The following is a 17,161-nucleotide window of genomic DNA, read 5'->3' on the forward strand; positions in this document are numbered from 1 at the left end:
AGCCAATAGTGAAATACACACAGTGTTTCGATCGATGTTCCCGGATTCAGTCATAGTAAAGTTGTTCACCTGCGGGAGGGATAAGACCGCGTATATATCTATATTAGTATTACACCGTTCGTCCATCGTGAGCTAAGGTCAGCTGTGAATGACGACAGCTTTGTAATTATGTTCGAGATAATGTTCGAATGTAGCCCATCTTTTAATAATAATTGTGTATATGCTATTTTTTTTTCTTTTTGAGGTCTTGTGTCTTAATTGTGATGTTGAAGTCTGTGCAGCAACCCTGTTAAAAGTACTCAAGTCTCACTACTTTAGTGAGAGTAAAGGAGTATCCAGAACAAAAGAGTACTGGAGTAGCGTGTTGGTTTGCTAAATCAGAAAATTAACAAACCCTCAGTTGCGGGCTTTTCCGATCAACAGTACAGACAATTAAAGAACCGAATCTAAAATTAAAATATTCTCTCCAAATAAAACAAACATAATGTGTGCAAATAAAAGACCATGTGATTCGTTCGATTATCTCTCAGAACTTGGAAATTCCAAATTGAGTGACATCACGTCCGACAATCTCCCGTTCGAGCTACAGTGCCACAACTCGGAACAAACTTGGCTGCCTCCATGAATACGCTGCTGTGTGATGTTGCTTTATATTTCAGCAGTTTTGGAGTAAGATTATTATTTCCGAGAGACAAACACACAAGAAACAGGAACTAGTCAAACCACAATAAAAGCTTTATAAAGTATTTTGGTACATTCATAGCGATATTCTTTTTTTGAGAAGCAAGCGAAATATAAACAAACCAAAAAACCTAACAAGTCTGGTAAAATTCTGATATTGCATGCTAGGATACTGTTTACGGTAACGATATGGTATTCTCTAAATCGATCATGTGCAATTACATTTATTAATAATTATAAACATTTTTAAGATTTGTAAAATAGAATTACTGATGTAAGTCATCATTTTAGGAGATTTGAACATCCATGTTGACTCCCCCACTTGTCGCCTTGCTGCTGAGTTTCTTCAATTGCTCGACTGCTTTAATTTAAAACTTGTTGATGTCCCTACACACAACAGGGGGCACACCTTGGACCTGGTCATCACAAACTCTGCTTCTCTCACTAACTTGCAGGTGTATGACCTAGGCGTCTCCGACCACAAGGTAATTTCTATGGAGTTGCCATCTCCTTCTAGCCTCACCAAGCCTGAACACAATATCTGCTTTAGGAACCTCAAAAACATCAACCCAGAACACGTGGCAGCAGACCTTCAGCATCTTTCCACAAATTTTTCATCAGCTGATGAAGCAGTGGACTACTATAACAGCCATCTGAGTAGCCTTCTGGACCACCATGCCCCTGTTAAAACCAGAGCTGTGACCTTCTCACGCTCAGCGCCCTGGTTCACAGATGGGCTTCGGAAAATGAAGACAGCAGGTCGGATCCTTGAGCGGCGCTATAAAGCATCTGGCCTTACCGTTCACAAGCAAGCCTACCGGGAGCACCAACAAAAATATTCGAAATCTCTCATAGAGGCAAGGTCGAAATTTTTTTCTGATGCCATCAGAAATAGTGCGGGAAATTCCAAACAGCTTTTCTCCACTGTTAACCATCTCCTCGAACCGCAACGCCTCCTCCCACTTACTGGCACCACAGCAGAGCAGTGCAACCATTTCATGGATTATTTCACATCCAAAATTGCACATATTCGCTCTGCCCTTTCCGGTCCTCAGATCCAAACCATTTCCTCAACATGTGCTATTTCTCAGCGCCTAAACTGCTTTTCTCTGGCTTCATCAGAAGAGGTGCAAAACATCATCAGGAAGATGAAACCCTCCACCTGTGCCTTAGACCCTTTCCCAACTTCCCTGGTGCAGACCCATATCACTATCTTAAGTCCCCTCTCTTCAAACTGGTCATATCCCATCTGTCTTAAAAAAGCCATTATAAGACCACTTCTCAAAAAACACAACCTGGACCCAGAAGTCCTTTCCAATTATAGGCCCATCTCAAATCTCCCATTCATATCCAAAGTGATTGAGAAAGTAGTTGCCATCCAGCTGCATAACCACCTGAAACTCAACAACCTCTATGAAAAATTCCAATCTGGTTTCCGGACAAACCACGGTACAGAAACTGCACTCGTAAGAGTCACAAATGATCTCCTGATGTCATCCGATGCTGGCTCTTCCTCCTTGCTTATTCTCCTGGACATATCTGCTGCATTTGATACAGTTGACCATGACATCTTATTAAATCGACTACATTCCACCTTTGGACTCACTGACATTGCCCTCAGCTGGTTTCAATCATACCTCGCAAACCGGATAGAGTACCTTGCTATGGGTGACTCCACCTCAAAGCCACACACAGTCTCCTGTGGCGTTCCCCAGGGGTCAGTTCTTCGCCCCATGCTCTTCATTCTTTACCTTTCTCCGCTCGGTCAAGTCATCAGCCGCCATGGATTTTCCTTTCACTGTTATGCCGACGATACACAGCTTTATGTAAATGCCACAGCTGCAACGCCACTCTCATCATCCCCATCTCAACTCACCGTCTGTCTGGAGGAGATAAAGGTTTGGATGGATCACAATTTCCTTCAACTCAACAGCTCCAAAACCGAGGCCATTCTGGTTGGCACCCCTCACCAGATAAAATCATCACCCATAACCAGTATCATCTTCTCTGGCTCTATTATCTCTCTCTCATCAACAGTCTCAAATCTTGGCGTAAAAATGGATCCCCAACTCACCTTTGAATCTCATATCAACCATCTCTGTAAAACCTCCTCCTACCATCTCCAGAACATTTCCAAACTCCGCCCCATTCTCTCCCTATCTGATGCCGAAAAGCTGGTCCATGCCTTTATCTCCTCTAGACTGGACTACTGTAATGCACTTCTCTTTGGGATACCTAGCAAGAGCCTGCAGAGGCTCCAATACATTCAAAACTCTGCAGCAAGGATCCTGATGAGAGTGCGAAAACATGAGCACATCACTCCCATTCTTCACTCACTTCATTGGCTTCCCGTCTCCGCCAGGATTGAGTATAAGGTTTTGCTTCTTGCACACCAATGCGTCCATGGACATGCCTCCCCCCCCTACCTCAAAGAACTTATCAACCCACAACGCGCAACACGTTCCCTCCGTTCTACGCAGGCTAACCTCCTCCACAAACCAAGAACCAATCTGAAGACTATGGGAGATGGGGCTTTCTGTGCTGCTGCTCCATGCCTATGGAATGCCCTCCCTGACTTCCTGAGGGCACCACAACCCACTGACTGTTTTAAAAAGCATCTAAATCCATTTTCTTTTTAACAAAACCTTTGGTTCTTCCACTTAGAGGTTTTAAATTTGTTTACTTTTAAACTATTTATTTTGTCTCTTTTTATTTTAACTTGTAGCCCTTTGAGATCCTGGGATGTAAAGGGCATTATAAATAAAATGTAGTATTATTATTATTATTATTATTATTATTATTATTATTATTATTATTATTATTATTATGTGTGTAAACCGCCATGCTGAAATAACGTCACAATCTCGGATATCTCAGATAGGAAAATTCTGTCCAACTTCAACGTCAGAAAGGAGGCATGTTTCCGATGGGATTTTTTTCATCCGAGTTCCGCCTAAGAGAGAGAATCGAACGCAGGTATATTACCTTTTTTAATAATCAAAAAACAACCACGGTACACCCATTAGGGAGATTTCATTGGCTTACAGCTCGTGCGGTTATGAACTGCATGTGAGATATGTGGAAGGCAGGGCTAGCAGGCAGGAGATGGATGTCACTCTTCTCAGTGTAGAGAATAATAAACGGTATAGGAGAACTCCTTAGCTATAAGTACCACTACAGTGTCAGAATGTTAAGTGGTTCTTTTTATAATTAAACATGTGCTCCATCAGTCATGTTTCTGTTGACGATCTTGGATATTTGTGCCGACGTCTTGCAGAAAGTTTTAATATGTTGCCCAAAGTTAGGAATACTCCGTAATTTGTGTTTGCTTACATGTATGTACTCTAATTGTTTAGAAGTTGGAGTTTTGTTTAAATGTAAAATGCCTTATATTGGGTAAAAAAAAATCACGTAATTAGGGCTGCAACGATTCGAGTAACTCGAATAACTCGATTACTAAAAATCTCGATGCAAATTCTTTGCTTCGATGCTTCGTGTAATCTGGACAACTATGTGCTGCTTAGTGATCAGCGTGTTTCACTCGGAGGATTAATACTGTCGCACAGTGCTTATTCTGCATTACGTGTAGCAGGGTTGATTTGATGGCGCAATGGAGGAAGACGGGGAAAATAGCGAGGACAGTCAGAGAAAAAGACGAAAAATGTCTGTCTAAAGTTTGGGAACATTTCAAACAAAAGAAAAGCGAAAATACTGTACAGTGTGTCCATTGTAAAACCGAATTAGTTTACCACAATAGCACAACGTCAATGATTCAACATCTCAACAGAAAGCACCCAGTCTATGGAACCAGTCCACAGAGCGGAACCAGTATACAAAGTAAGCGTGAAAAGTATAACAAGATTCAGCCTAAGCAGCCCCTAGTTTTCCTCAGTAAAAACACTGTTAACACAACAGCAGTCAAAATGATGCTGTCGTAGTTTAACACGGAGCTGGAGCCTGTCTGTACACTAAGAGCAAAGAGACGGTTCCATTACAGAGATGGCGAACTCGGGTGGAGTGAAAGAAAACAACAGCAGTGCTTGCAATCGCTACTAAACCTTTACTGGTAAAGAGCTGGTGAGAGTCCGTAATCAAACCAGCTGTTAAGCTGAAAGGTGAAGAAAAGCCATGTTTTCAGCTTCATTAGTTGGAGTGATACCTGCAGCATGCAGGGGTGAGTCTAAAGGGAAGCATGGGGTTTACGCAACTAGATCTATTTCAAGGCTTTAGTAATATTATTTTGCAGATTTAGATTAATATGAATAGTATTACATAATTATGATATAAATATAACATAAAAATTACCCCCTGACAGCCTTGGGTTAGTGAAACTGAGACACTGAATTATCCAACCGCCACATGCTCCTTTAAAGGCTCACACACACACACTCATTCTGTAACACACTTAAACACACACAGATCTTACTCACATTCACTTACACGCACAAACATTCACTCATTCAGGAGATACAATCCTGTCAGGACTTTTTTACGCCTCCTACAAATGTACAAGAACAGAGAGTAAAGGCCATTTTAATTCATGCCTTAAAGATATATGTATACCTTTTCTCAGTAATTTTGACATTTTATTTTTGCTTTTAAGAAAGTGTTTTCTTTTAAAAAGCAAAACAAATATGTCCATAAATGCACTAAAAGGGTTTAGTTCTTTTGGCAGGGGTCTCTGCTGGCTATCCTACGTTCTCACGTGAAGAAAATCGTTCCCTACCACCTGTCAAATCCTAAAATGATCCAAAGGTTAAGCCTGTGTTCCCTATCTCAGCTGAATAACATTTGCTGTCAATTTATTTACCAGTTATTCTTAGCTGGGGTAGGCTTCTTTGTCTGGCGGGACCCCAACTTTCCCTCATGGCAAGGATGAAAGTGGACTGCAAAATTTGATTTGATTCAAACCCTTTATTGCTGTTGCAATATACCATGTCACTAGTCACAAGTACCAGCGAAAAGCAGGCCATCGCCCGACCTTACATATACAACATCACAGTAGGGGGTAGACCGGCCGGGAGACAGGGGAGGAGAGAAAAAGAGAAACAGGATGACATGAGGAGAGAGGAGGAGAAAACACCTCAGCAACATAAGCACATGATCACTACATCGTACAACATGAAAAGACACGACTCGCAACAGGTGAGGGAATGGGGAGGTGGAGGTAGTCCAGCATAGACAAACAGCCATCCGGTCCTGCAGCCATGGAGGCGCTGGTCACAGACCCGCCTGTTCACGCTGGGGGTATGAAGCGGCGAAGGCGTTGGATGGGGGGAGGGTGCAAGTCCTTGGGACTGGGGGAGAGGAATGCAAGAGAGTCTCACTGCCTGTTCTTCCGGGGGAGCTTTTTGTTCAGCAGCGGCCTTGGCCAAGGCCAGTGCTGATTGAGGGGAGCCAGAAGCTTGATAGAATAAGGTTGTTTGGGTTTCCGTACGAGAAGCTGTAATTTCCAGCTCCTCTAATGTCCACGCTGGTCTCCGCCATCCAATAAGTTTTGCAAAGCTGTGAGCTTCTCCATGATGTCATCCAGTTTCACAGTCTGAGTGCTAACAGCTCTGCCCACTCCATCCAATGTTTTGCAAAGCTGTGAGCTTCTCCATGATGTTATCCAGTTTCACAGTCTGAGTGCTAACAGCTCTGCCCACTCCATCAATCATTCCGGCCAGCCTAGTGGGGCTTTGAGAGGCTGTCACGGTCTTCTTCAATTTTGATGAACCAGGGCAATGCCTAATCCAATCAGCATAATACCTGTAATCATAGTTCCGAATAGGTAGATGTCTTCAATGTCCTCCACGGAAAGAGCTGCCAGGCACACGACCCTCCACCGCTCCCATCCGTCCATCGTGTAGCCAGCAGCATACGTTCCCGCTGGACAGTTAGGTTCCCCCGAACCCAGGCTTCTCGTTGAGAAGATGGTGTCAATTGCGTTGAGAGACCAGCTGATCAAATCCATAATTTCTCGTAGTTTGGAGAGCAGAGCAGAGAGAGTCTCTTCAAGTATAAGACAGTAGACTAGACGAGACGAGAGGAGCGAAGCAGGGAAGATAAGGGGAGGGAGAGGGAAAGAAGTGCGACCGCCTCCGCTGAGAGCCAGAGAGAATGAATTCATGTTGTAGTTGTACATTCATGAATGAAAATGCATTCATGTTGTAGTTCAGTACTCTCATACTGCTATCCAATGAACTTGATCTTGCTTGTGGTTTGCATGCAAGTCAGCTGTGGTATGAGCTGGAATGGTTTGGGGAGGAAAACCGCCTTGATGGGATGGCTGGATACCACTGGTAACAGCCTCACATAAGTCAACGAAAGATGAGATGCAGGAGAAAATGCATTTCATTTGGCAGATATACTCAAGTAAGACTACAAAACGTTCACTGAATACACTAAGATTTCCTCCCCAACAAGTCACTTGATTAAGTGTACCTCGTCCCTACCCACCTCTGCATATTTGACATTTTATTACACATTTCAGGTGGGAACGTGAACTTGGTTGCTGCATAGGATGGAAAGGGCTTCGGGCATGAGTTTGTCAGATGAGGTAAGGCAACTGGGGGAGAACTGACAGCTAAAACTGAGGACGGGCTGTTGTATCTGACATAGCCAGTGGGTGCAGTGGCCTTTCAGTGTCATTGTGCCTACTCTGTAAAGCATGAAGCAGCCTCATGGAGAACCCTATCCCCATGCAGGAGGATTATGCGGATATCCGGGCCTATTTCTCCAAGGCTGAATGGGTTCGGCTGCAGAGATGCGAGAAGGTGCACTACAGGAACATGAAGAGGAACCACCAGGCCATGTTGGATATGGGTAGGCTTTGGGCTCCGGCATTAGACTTGGATGAGTACCAAGAGTGCAATGAGAGCCTTTATTAGTCCCACCAGTGGGAAATTTGCATAGTCTGCAACTGTGTTTTCTCTAGGGCTGAATTCCACCACCCCAGTGTTCATGAGAAGCAGCCGATCCAGCGGGGTGATGACGGAGAGGTTGGGCGGCGACAAATGCAGCAATTCGGAGGAGTGGACTTCTCACCTTCTGAGAAGGAGCCCGGGGGACAAGGCGAGTGGAGGTGATACTGCCAGTCAGAGGTTTCCTGCTGTGACGGGTGATTCCTTCAAACAGTGTCAGGCATTCATCTGTGTCGCTAAAGGATAAGGCAAAAGTTCCGGGGCCTGGTTTGGGTTTCTGGGCTGTGTCGACCTGGAACTCTTGCAGCTCCTAGCCACTTTTGTGTATCAGTTTCACCCCACACAACTGGAACTGGGACCTTTATGCTGAAGCATGTAAGACACAAAAAGTTTGTAGGTTCACAGTGACTTTATTTGAAACTACACCGTCATTCCAAAACAATGGAGGTTGAATAATTTGTTTTGTTATTTGTTAGTTACTGGAGGGATTGATCACAAATTATTTATATTTTGCTTATATGAACCTATCACATGTATATGACGTCTCACTAATAAGCACTGGCAAGTTTCACCCCTTGCACCGGTGATATTAGACAGAACTATATCGGTAGCGATTGAAGCGTCTGATACAAAAAGATGGGGATGCAAGCAAAAAATGTATTGGTTGATGCATTAACTGGAATTATTTTTGTTCTCCATGTGTCTGCTCAATTTTTGCTCTGCTGCATCTCTTTTTCTGCACCTATGAGTAACTTCCAAGTTAGCGCCAGTGCTTGTGGTCAACTAGTCAGCAAGTTTAATGCTATAAGCACCACCGTATTTGAACAAAAAGGACCTAGTCTGGAGTAAGCACTAAAGGGTTCTGGAACTTCTTCCAGGGAACTACAATCGGGCTGAGTTCCCGCAATGTGAACGTGAGAGAAATCCCTGGTTCCAGGATAAGGTTTTGGTTCCAGACAAAAGCTCAATGTGAAAGTGCCTGTAGTTGCGACCCAAACACAAAGAGCCTTGCGGATATGCGCTAAGGTGATGCAGTCTGCCTGAAGTGATCATTTGTGTTTTCAGCATCCAGGAGTCTCCAGCCTACATCCAGGCGGTCCGGTCAGAGCAGAACCCCTGCTGTGGGATCAGAGTCATGTGCTACAGACCAGGGAAAGAGGGTCTGTTTGTGCTCAACGCAATCTGCTGCTGGCTTTGTATTGCAACATTCTAATTAACTGGCACAGTCTCAATGTGTTTGATATCATTTTGGTTTCAGCAGACGTCTTCCTGCAGTAACACCACCTGCCATACAAACCAGCAACCTTCCCAGCAGGGTGTCAGAGAGGTTAAAAAAGAGGAGGGGGAATACCTGATATCTGAGGGTGAAGGGACTGCGAATGAGAGCCCCCCCAAGGTGAAATGGAGTGTAGATGGGTCTCTTTGCAAATGTCACTTTTCCGTTCTGAAGTGGTATAATTTCTGTGTTTTAATTTCGAAAGCAGCCAACGGTAGGTCACACCAGAAATGGACATAATTTCAGTTTAATGTTTATACTTGAAATAATTTGTTTGGTTTCTGCTCCTTTTTTACTATTAAGCAAATAGAAGCACCTGTAGAGATTTGAGGTGAACAGCTTATTCTGTCTTGTTTGTTTTCATGACAGAAGGTGAAGGGTGCAGCGGTTCAGGATGTGACTGAGGTGGAGCTGATTGGTTCTCTTCTGTTAGTTACTGGTGGGCGGAGCAAACAGTGTGCGAAACCTCCAAACCCAGGTGATTTTAGCTACCAACATATACCATCAAAACTGCAAATGTTTTGGTACATTTGAAGGTAATAGTTTGTGCTTCAGGTTGCCATTTCAAACCAGCAGTGTTAGTACTCGGTAAAGTTCAGGCATGTCGGAGATTGCAGTGTGAATTCCACATTGTGAACATAAACTGCGTATGGAGTAACGAAGGCTCTTTGGAAGATACGTTTGCCTTCACTATTTTTCTGACTTTTTTTCTATTAACTCTTTTCCCTCTCAGTACTGACTGACTTGTTTTCATCTTGCCCCCAGCAAGGAGAATGAATGAATCTTACCCCAAGGAGTATGTCAGACAACTGAGGGCTGGAACTGTCAACACAAACCAGGATTCCCCAACTTCTGCTGGCCCCAGTGCCGCTCAGCCCAGTAAAGACACACTCAGTACCTTGGCAGAAGCCAATACAGACACACTGACAGCACAGCAGGGTTCCCAGGGTAAGAAGACTTTCAATATAAACAGAGACTGTAAAATACACAGGCAGACTCGCACAAAGAAGTCCCCTCGGTGTTCTGAGTGTGGGAAGAGCTTCAGTCATTTAGGAAACCTAAAGACTCACCAACGGATTCACACAGGGGAGAAGCCCTACCAGTGCACGCAGTGTGGGAAGAGCTTTAATCGGTTAGGAACCCTAAAGACTCACCAACGGATTCACACAGGGGAGAAGCCCTACCAGTGCACCCAGTGTGGGAAGAGCTTTAATCAGTTAGGAACCCTAAAGACACACCAACGGAGTCACACAGGGGAGAGACCCTACCAGTGCACCCAGTGTGGGAAGAGCTTCAGAGTGTTAGGAATCCTAAAGAGCCACCAGCGTATTCACACAGGAGAGAGGCCCTACCAGTGCTCCCAGTGTGAGAAGAGCTTCAGATATTTAAGTCACCTGAAGAGACACCAGCGGATTCACACAGGAGAGAGGCTTTACCAGTGCTCCCAGTGTGGGAAGAGCTTCAGTCATTTAAATCTGCTGAAGAGCCACCAGCAGTCTCACACAGGAGAGAGGCCCTACCAGTGCTCCCAGTGTGAGAAGAGCTTCAGTATTTTAGGAAACCTAAAGACACACCAGCAGATTCACACAGGAGAGAGGCCCTACCAGTGCTCCCACTGTGAGAAGAGCTTCAGATATTTAAGTCACCTGAAGGGACACCAGCGGATTCACACAGGGGAGAGGCCCTACCAGTGCTCTCAATGTGAGAAGAGCTTCAGTCATTTAAGTCACCTGAAGAGACACCAGCGTATTCACACAGGAGAGAGGCCCTACCAGTGCTCCCAGTGTGGGAAGAGCTTCAGACATTTAAGTCAAATGAAGACACACCAGTGGATTCACACAGGGGAGAGACCCTACCAGTGCACCCAGTGTGGGAAGAGCTTCACAGTGTTAGGAATCCTAAAGAGCCACCAGCGTATTCACACAGGAGAGAGGCCCTACCAGTGCTCCCAGTGTGAGAAGAGCTTCAGATATTTAAGTCACCTGAAGAGACACCAGCGAATTCACACAGGAGAGAGGCCCTACCAGTGCTCCCAGTGTGGGAAGAGCTTCAGTGATTTAAGAAACCTAAAGAGCCACCAGCGGATTCACACAGGAGAGAGGCCCTACCAGTGCTCCCAGTGTGGGAAGAGCTTCAGTGATTTAAGTAACCTAAAGACACACCAGCGGATTCACACAGGAGAGGGGCCCTACCAGTGCTCCCAGTGTGAGAAGAGCTTCAGATATTTAAGTCACCTGAAGAGACACCAGCGAATTCACACAGGAGAGAGGCCCTACCAGTGCTCCCAGTGTAAGAAGAGCTTCCGTATTTTAGGAAACCTAAAAAGACACCAGCAGATTCACACAGGAGAGAGGCCCTACCAGTGCTCCCAGTGATTTTCTTGATTAGGATACATTGAGACGCACCACCAGACCCATACAGTTCAGTCAGTCCATTAAATGTTTGTTCTTGATTTTTTCTAAATTGTATTTTTGAAATACCTGTATGTTGGGTCCCCCTCATTAGTCGTGTTGATGTTTAGGATTTGTTTGACAAAGATTCAGAGGCAGTGTTTTTTGATTGTTAGAATATATTGTGAAGGTAGTCTTTGACTGCAAAGCAGTTTTATAAACTGTGAAATTGCACGGTTGTGTATTTTACAGAAGATGATTCGGGTTACGTGAAATAAAATTCAGAATTTCTGTAAATTTTTCTGTTTGAAATAGCTCCCTGTTCGTAAGTCTAGATATGATGACAGCTGAGCTAGGGCGTGGCCTCTGCTTCGTAATGTCTCCACCTACTGAGACATGTATAGGCAATGGGTTGTATTAGGTTGCATGTGTAATACGTCACGATTTGTGTGTAGGGGCCATTTTACCAGGGAATGTCGGAGATGTCCGTCACACAGATGCATGAAGTTCTGTATTTCTTTTCAATGTTAAAGAAAGTTTCTTGTAAACTAAATGTATTGCGAGGGCTCAGGACTATGAAAAGCTGTATTTTGTTCAGGCAAATTGGACTGAGGCATTTCTTCATATCGTTTGAAGGAAGTAATCTACCATACAGTTAGCCATAAAATCTAAATGCAGGTGCAATGAGGCACCATAACGCTATCTTAAATTATAATACATGAATTGCCAGCTTTGTGTTACAGTAGGGTGCCAAACATAAACTCAAAAAAACTAAATAAGAAACTTTAGATATACACTCAATAAATACAAACGGGACCAGCGACTGCGACATAGATGATTTGCAACCTCAAGTTCATCAGTCGGTTCTCCCTTTTACATGAGCTCAGTGGCTATAAAAACTCCCATGATTAGATGATAGAAATTTACTTTGTCCTTAGGAACAAAACTAGCTAGTCTGAGTTATTAATGAAGGCTTCCATATATGACAAACCACAAGATGCCACTGCCTGAGCATGTCTGTTGCAATTAATTTAGAATGACCTTGGGAGGCTAGCGAGTTAATTTGGTGTTAGTGGAAAATGACAGAATTGGTAGCCTTCCTGCACATTAATTAGATTCGATGTTACGCCATTTCCAGGTGTGTCGGTGCCCAGTATGAAGCTAATCGCTGCATTATATGTATGAAAAGAAGACAGAATAGCAAAAAAATTGAGAAAAAATTCTACCTAGATCACCACTAGAGGGAGCTCACACATTCTGTCGTACTTGCCACAGTAACAACAGTAATGTATAGGAACAGAGTTAGAAGACAGTAGTTTATATATAAAAAATGCAGTTTCATTAATCTAATTGGGTGGGCCCAGCTGTCAATACCACCCAGACCTAACCATAGGTCTGCCTCTGCGTCAGTCCATCTACGAAACTGGACAGAAAATTTACAACCGTTCTGTTTAAGTGGTTATATTTAAGGAATGTCACATTAGTAAATTCACGCTTTACATGAACATCTGAAATCGGCAGAGACAAAATCGGCAGTACAGGCAGACCAATGTCTTTGAAACTCCTTTTTCTTTCAGCACCCTCTTACTGCAAAACCGCAATCCAAAGTACTCCATGTTGTTCATCTGTGTGAAACTGCAACAGAAGAGCTCTCTCCACTGGTTTTCTAATTCACCAAGGGAACAGGAAGGCCCTCTTTTGGTAGGCTGCCTACTGCAGGCTCTCTTACCCGGGGTTGTAGGATCTCCAGCTTACTCAAGTGACTCTGTAAGTCACATTTGATACTGTGTCCGGAAGCAGTCCATGCTGCGCTTAGGAATGACATCTGTTTTAGTGTAGAATTGTCTGTAGAATTTACTGTAAATTCTTAGCAAAAAAAAGCTGCCAGAAAAGTATTGCAAAATTGCTGTTAATCACTGTAAAACCCCCAGCTCCATGGGTGTCCCTACAGGTGGCTGCCCTTTGCTGCCAGGCTTGCTGTCACCTTTGTCTGTGCCCGTGTCAAGTAGAGCAAGATGGGGTAGGTGAAAAGAGAATTTCCCCAAGGAGAGTAACAAAGTATCTTCATGTCATTTAGAAAAGAATTACAAAATGTCTTTTACAGGTTTTGTCGTATGTAAATTACAGCAATTGTCTTTTTTAAACAGAAAAATAACAACTGTAATTTGGTTTAAAATATCTTGTATTCTATTCATATTATAGAAGTTACCTGCCATCTGGAATTGGCAATAAATACTATTAATACTTCATAATACTGTATGTTATTGTAGAATGCTTTTCAAGTTAGTTTTAGTTTTTTACATTAGCAGCTATGCAATTCATGCATATTGTTAAGTGCTTTAAATGAGACTAGGACTAAAATGACAGCCTGAGACAGAGACCCACACAGAACAAACTCACATTAACTGGAAAGATGACATTAACTTGTCAATTTCAGGATAATATTCACACCTGTCAGCCACTCGATGGAATTCAACTTAGTCAGAGTTGCAACAAAGTCAAGCATTTTTAAAACTGACCATATTCTAGGCTTAAAGGCCCAATTTAAAATCAGAACTGGAAATCTATTAAGAACAACATGACATTAATGTTAGAATAATGTTATGATATTTTTTGCTGTTCCGTGTTAATGCAGTACAACAACTCTGGTCTAATAGCTCCCTGTCACTTTAATGCTGGATGTGTGTGCAATTTATAGCAAGTTAGGCAAACCACGGATTCAACCATTAAACTGCATTTTCATTCCACATTTTTCGACAGTTCGGTCCAAAAACTTATTCTACCATATCAGCCGTAACAAATTCCAATAACTTCAACCTTCAAATGTATTAAAGTTGATCTTTTTCAGTGTGTTCCTAAATCTTACGATATAAGCAAAAGGTATAAATAATAGATAAAGAACAATTTCCATTTACATAGTGGAGAAGAGTCCTCATCTTTTGTACGTCTCATGCTCAGAGTCCATCAATCACCTGAGGAGAGATTTCGTGGTTGTGCACTGTGTGTTGTGCTGTGGTGTGTCAGCAATGATCGGCAAATTACAAAGTTGTACATTCACAAAATGTTTGCTGTAAAAGTTGTCTTTATGATAATGCTGTTTGTTTTCATTTACTAGATAAATGTGCATGTGTAATCATCCATCCATCCATTTTCCAAACAAAACCACTTATCCTCCGGGGTCGCGGGGGATCCAGAGCCTATCCCAGAATCAATGGGCTTGAGGCAGGGAGGCAGCCCATCACAGGGCACACTCACACACCATTCACACCTACGGGCAATTTAGCAACTCCAATTAGCCTCAGCATGTTTTTGGACTGTGGGGGGAAACCGGAGTACCTGGAGGAAACCCCACGACGAAATGGGGAGAACATGCAAACTCTGCACACATGTGACCCAGGCAGAGACTCGAACCCGGGTCCCAGAGGTGTGAGGCAACAGTGCTAACCACTGCACCACCATGCCGCCCTGCATGTATAATCAAATCTTTAAAATTGTATTCTAAAGCAACAAAACTTCAACAATGAACATTCAACAATGATCCAAATACAATGGTCTCATGTTGTCTTTAGAAGTTGAATCATTTGAATTCATACTAAATGGAAAACATTCAGCCAAACAGCAGCTCTTACTAATTTGGGACGTCAGAGGCATGTAAAAGACAAATATTTAAATATGTGCAGAGTTAAATCTGCTGCTTCTAAAACAGGTTACATATTGCCACTTTTTAGGCCAAAATGAGTTGTTACTGGTCTTTTACTGATCACGACGAAACGGAACTGCTAAATTTGTACAAATCAAGATGCATCTTTGATGAGCTGACATGCAAATGGTCCTACTGGGTTGCTTATGCCTGTGAATCGGTCTGTTTCGTAGTACCTCTTGACCGAGTTTGACGTGAGATTGATGTGTTCCTTTGTTCGATATGATTTTTGTAGTGCTTTGTCTACAGTATGTTTAGTGATATAGTAATCATGGCCCCTATGAAAGTGAACATGATTGCAGCAAACCAAAGAGGAAAGCAGTGAGGGTATTTGTAGAACGTAAAAAGGAAATTATAGCAAGACTTGAAGGTGGTGCACGTGAGTCTGTACTTAGGTAAGTTAGCTTTGGGTTGCATTGGGAAGTTGGGTTTTGTTTCATTTTCACGCCATGCATGCATGTGACCTGTAGGATTTACAAAATTACATCGCAAAGACATGGATTACTGATGATGAACAACTTGCAGTATATATTTGAGAAGAAATGAAAGTTATGAACATATATGACTTTATTAGTCATAACGCAGGATGGCATGGTGGTGCAGTGGCTAGCCCTGTTGCCTCATGCTTCTAGGAGCTGGGTTCAAGCCCCTGCTAGGGTTTCATGTGTGTGGAGCTTGCATGTTTTCCCCATGTTATCGCGAGGTGTCCTCCAGGTACCTCCATGCTCAGGCTAAACAGAGTTACCAAATGGTTCATAGGTGGTCATGTGTCAGTGTGCCTTGCAATGGGTGTCTCATCCTGGGTTATTCCCTGCTTTCCCTGTCTTCATAATAAAAATTATTTTGTGTCCGCAAGCTAAATAAATAAATGTGTTGATGGTGAGCTACCGGGCGCTTTCTGAGGCTAATATTGTGAAGCCAGATTCCTTGTTTAGCCGATTAACTTTGAGGATAAGTGGCGGTAACTCTGGCTTTTCAATATCACACCACTAGTTTTCTTCACTCTTAAAAATGCTGAGTTGACGCTGTTGGCTTCGTACTTCAGGTTAACTTGACCCAAACTGAGTTGTTAATACCTAAATACTTGTAACCCATACAGTGCGGACCTGAAGGAGAATGGGCACGTCATGTAACTCTGCCAGTGAGAGGTGTCCTTGGAAGTAGCTCTCACTACCTGATCTGTACAGCCTTTTTTATTTTATTTATTTTATTGTCACTTAAAGATTTACAAACAAAAAAGCACAATAATAGTTACATACAGTCAGCGTGTCAATTTAAAGCGCTCTCACAATCAGCACCCATCTGGCCCTGCCCTTCATGTCTCCAACCGGTTTGGCCAGTAGGTGTCGCAGGCCATCGTGTTCCTCCCTGTCTCTTGCCCTTCAGTCCCAGTGTACTTAAGTCCCTTCTGTTTTCCCTGTTCCTTGGACTGCTGCATAGCTTAGTATGTTGAGCATTCATCTCAGACTGTTAGTACTGAGATATGATTGGCTGATTAGATTTAACAAGCAGTTGACCTGGTGTACCTAATAAAGTGGATGAATAAGGGAAAAATCAAATGTATTTTTCGTCATGGCAATATCTGACCATCAGTTACCTGCTTTCTTAGTTTCTCCCAAAAAACAAACTCTGACACCTTTTTGTACTGTGTTAGTGTCCAGGGCTTTTAAGTGAACTGCGCTCTTTAAACTACTCATAATGAGTATTAGACTTGTGAGATGTGTGTCAGGTTTGTATTGAATATGGATCATTAAAGTGTGTTTGATACAGGGACAAAAATTTTAACTTAATTATATAAGCTTTGATAAATTATATCATGTTGGGTTTAATAAATTTACCAGACCTAGCATTGTGAACCACGTTGTCCCTATGTCAGATAGCATCTACACACTGTAAAAAAATATTTGTAGAATTAACACTGAAGTGGCATAAAATCATGACATTAAAAAACTATAAATGGAAATACAATGGAACATTGTTAACAGTAATATTTAGTCAAATCATTAATCAAACATTTCTTTGTAGAAATTACTTAATACTGTCGTTTAAATGCAGAAATATCCTAATACTAAAACCAGTGTAATGCAGTTTAAATGACAACATGATAGCATTAAAATAACATTTTTGTCAGGTACATTTTTTGATGTATATGTGCAGATGTAGCCACTTGAATTTTCCCATATTTCCATGATGGGTCCCTGTCTGGTCC

The 17,161-nt window shown here is 42.7% G+C and overlaps 1 protein-coding gene across 33 annotated transcripts in view; it reads left to right on the forward strand.

Moving 5' to 3' along the window:
* LOC125715410 (zinc finger protein 239-like) overlaps positions 1-17,161 on the forward strand; it is a 253,618-nt gene that overhangs the window by 141,914 nt on the left and 94,543 nt on the right. For 13 of the 33 annotated variants that reach the window (XM_048986859.1, XM_048986866.1, XM_048986860.1 and 10 more), the window contains exons 5-8: positions 8,652-8,746; positions 8,845-8,982; positions 9,232-9,340; positions 9,628-11,012. The exons of 4 other annotated variants lie outside the window; for them this stretch is intronic. In XM_048986859.1, coding sequence (XP_048842816.1) covers positions 8,652-8,746; positions 8,845-8,982; positions 9,232-9,340; positions 9,628-11,012 — 1,727 coding nt within the window. Of the gene's footprint in view, positions 1-7,156; positions 7,223-7,370; positions 7,489-7,600; positions 7,748-8,651; positions 8,747-8,844; positions 8,983-9,231; positions 9,341-9,627; positions 11,013-17,161 lie in introns of all 33 variants that reach the window. 16 more of the 33 variants (XM_048986878.1, XM_048986881.1, XM_048986882.1 and 13 more) reach the window with 7 other exon arrangements.

This window comes from Brienomyrus brachyistius, chromosome 20 (genome assembly GCF_023856365.1).
Source record: "Brienomyrus brachyistius isolate T26 chromosome 20, BBRACH_0.4, whole genome shotgun sequence".
Lineage (NCBI taxonomy): Eukaryota > Metazoa > Chordata > Actinopteri > Osteoglossiformes > Mormyridae > Brienomyrus > Brienomyrus brachyistius.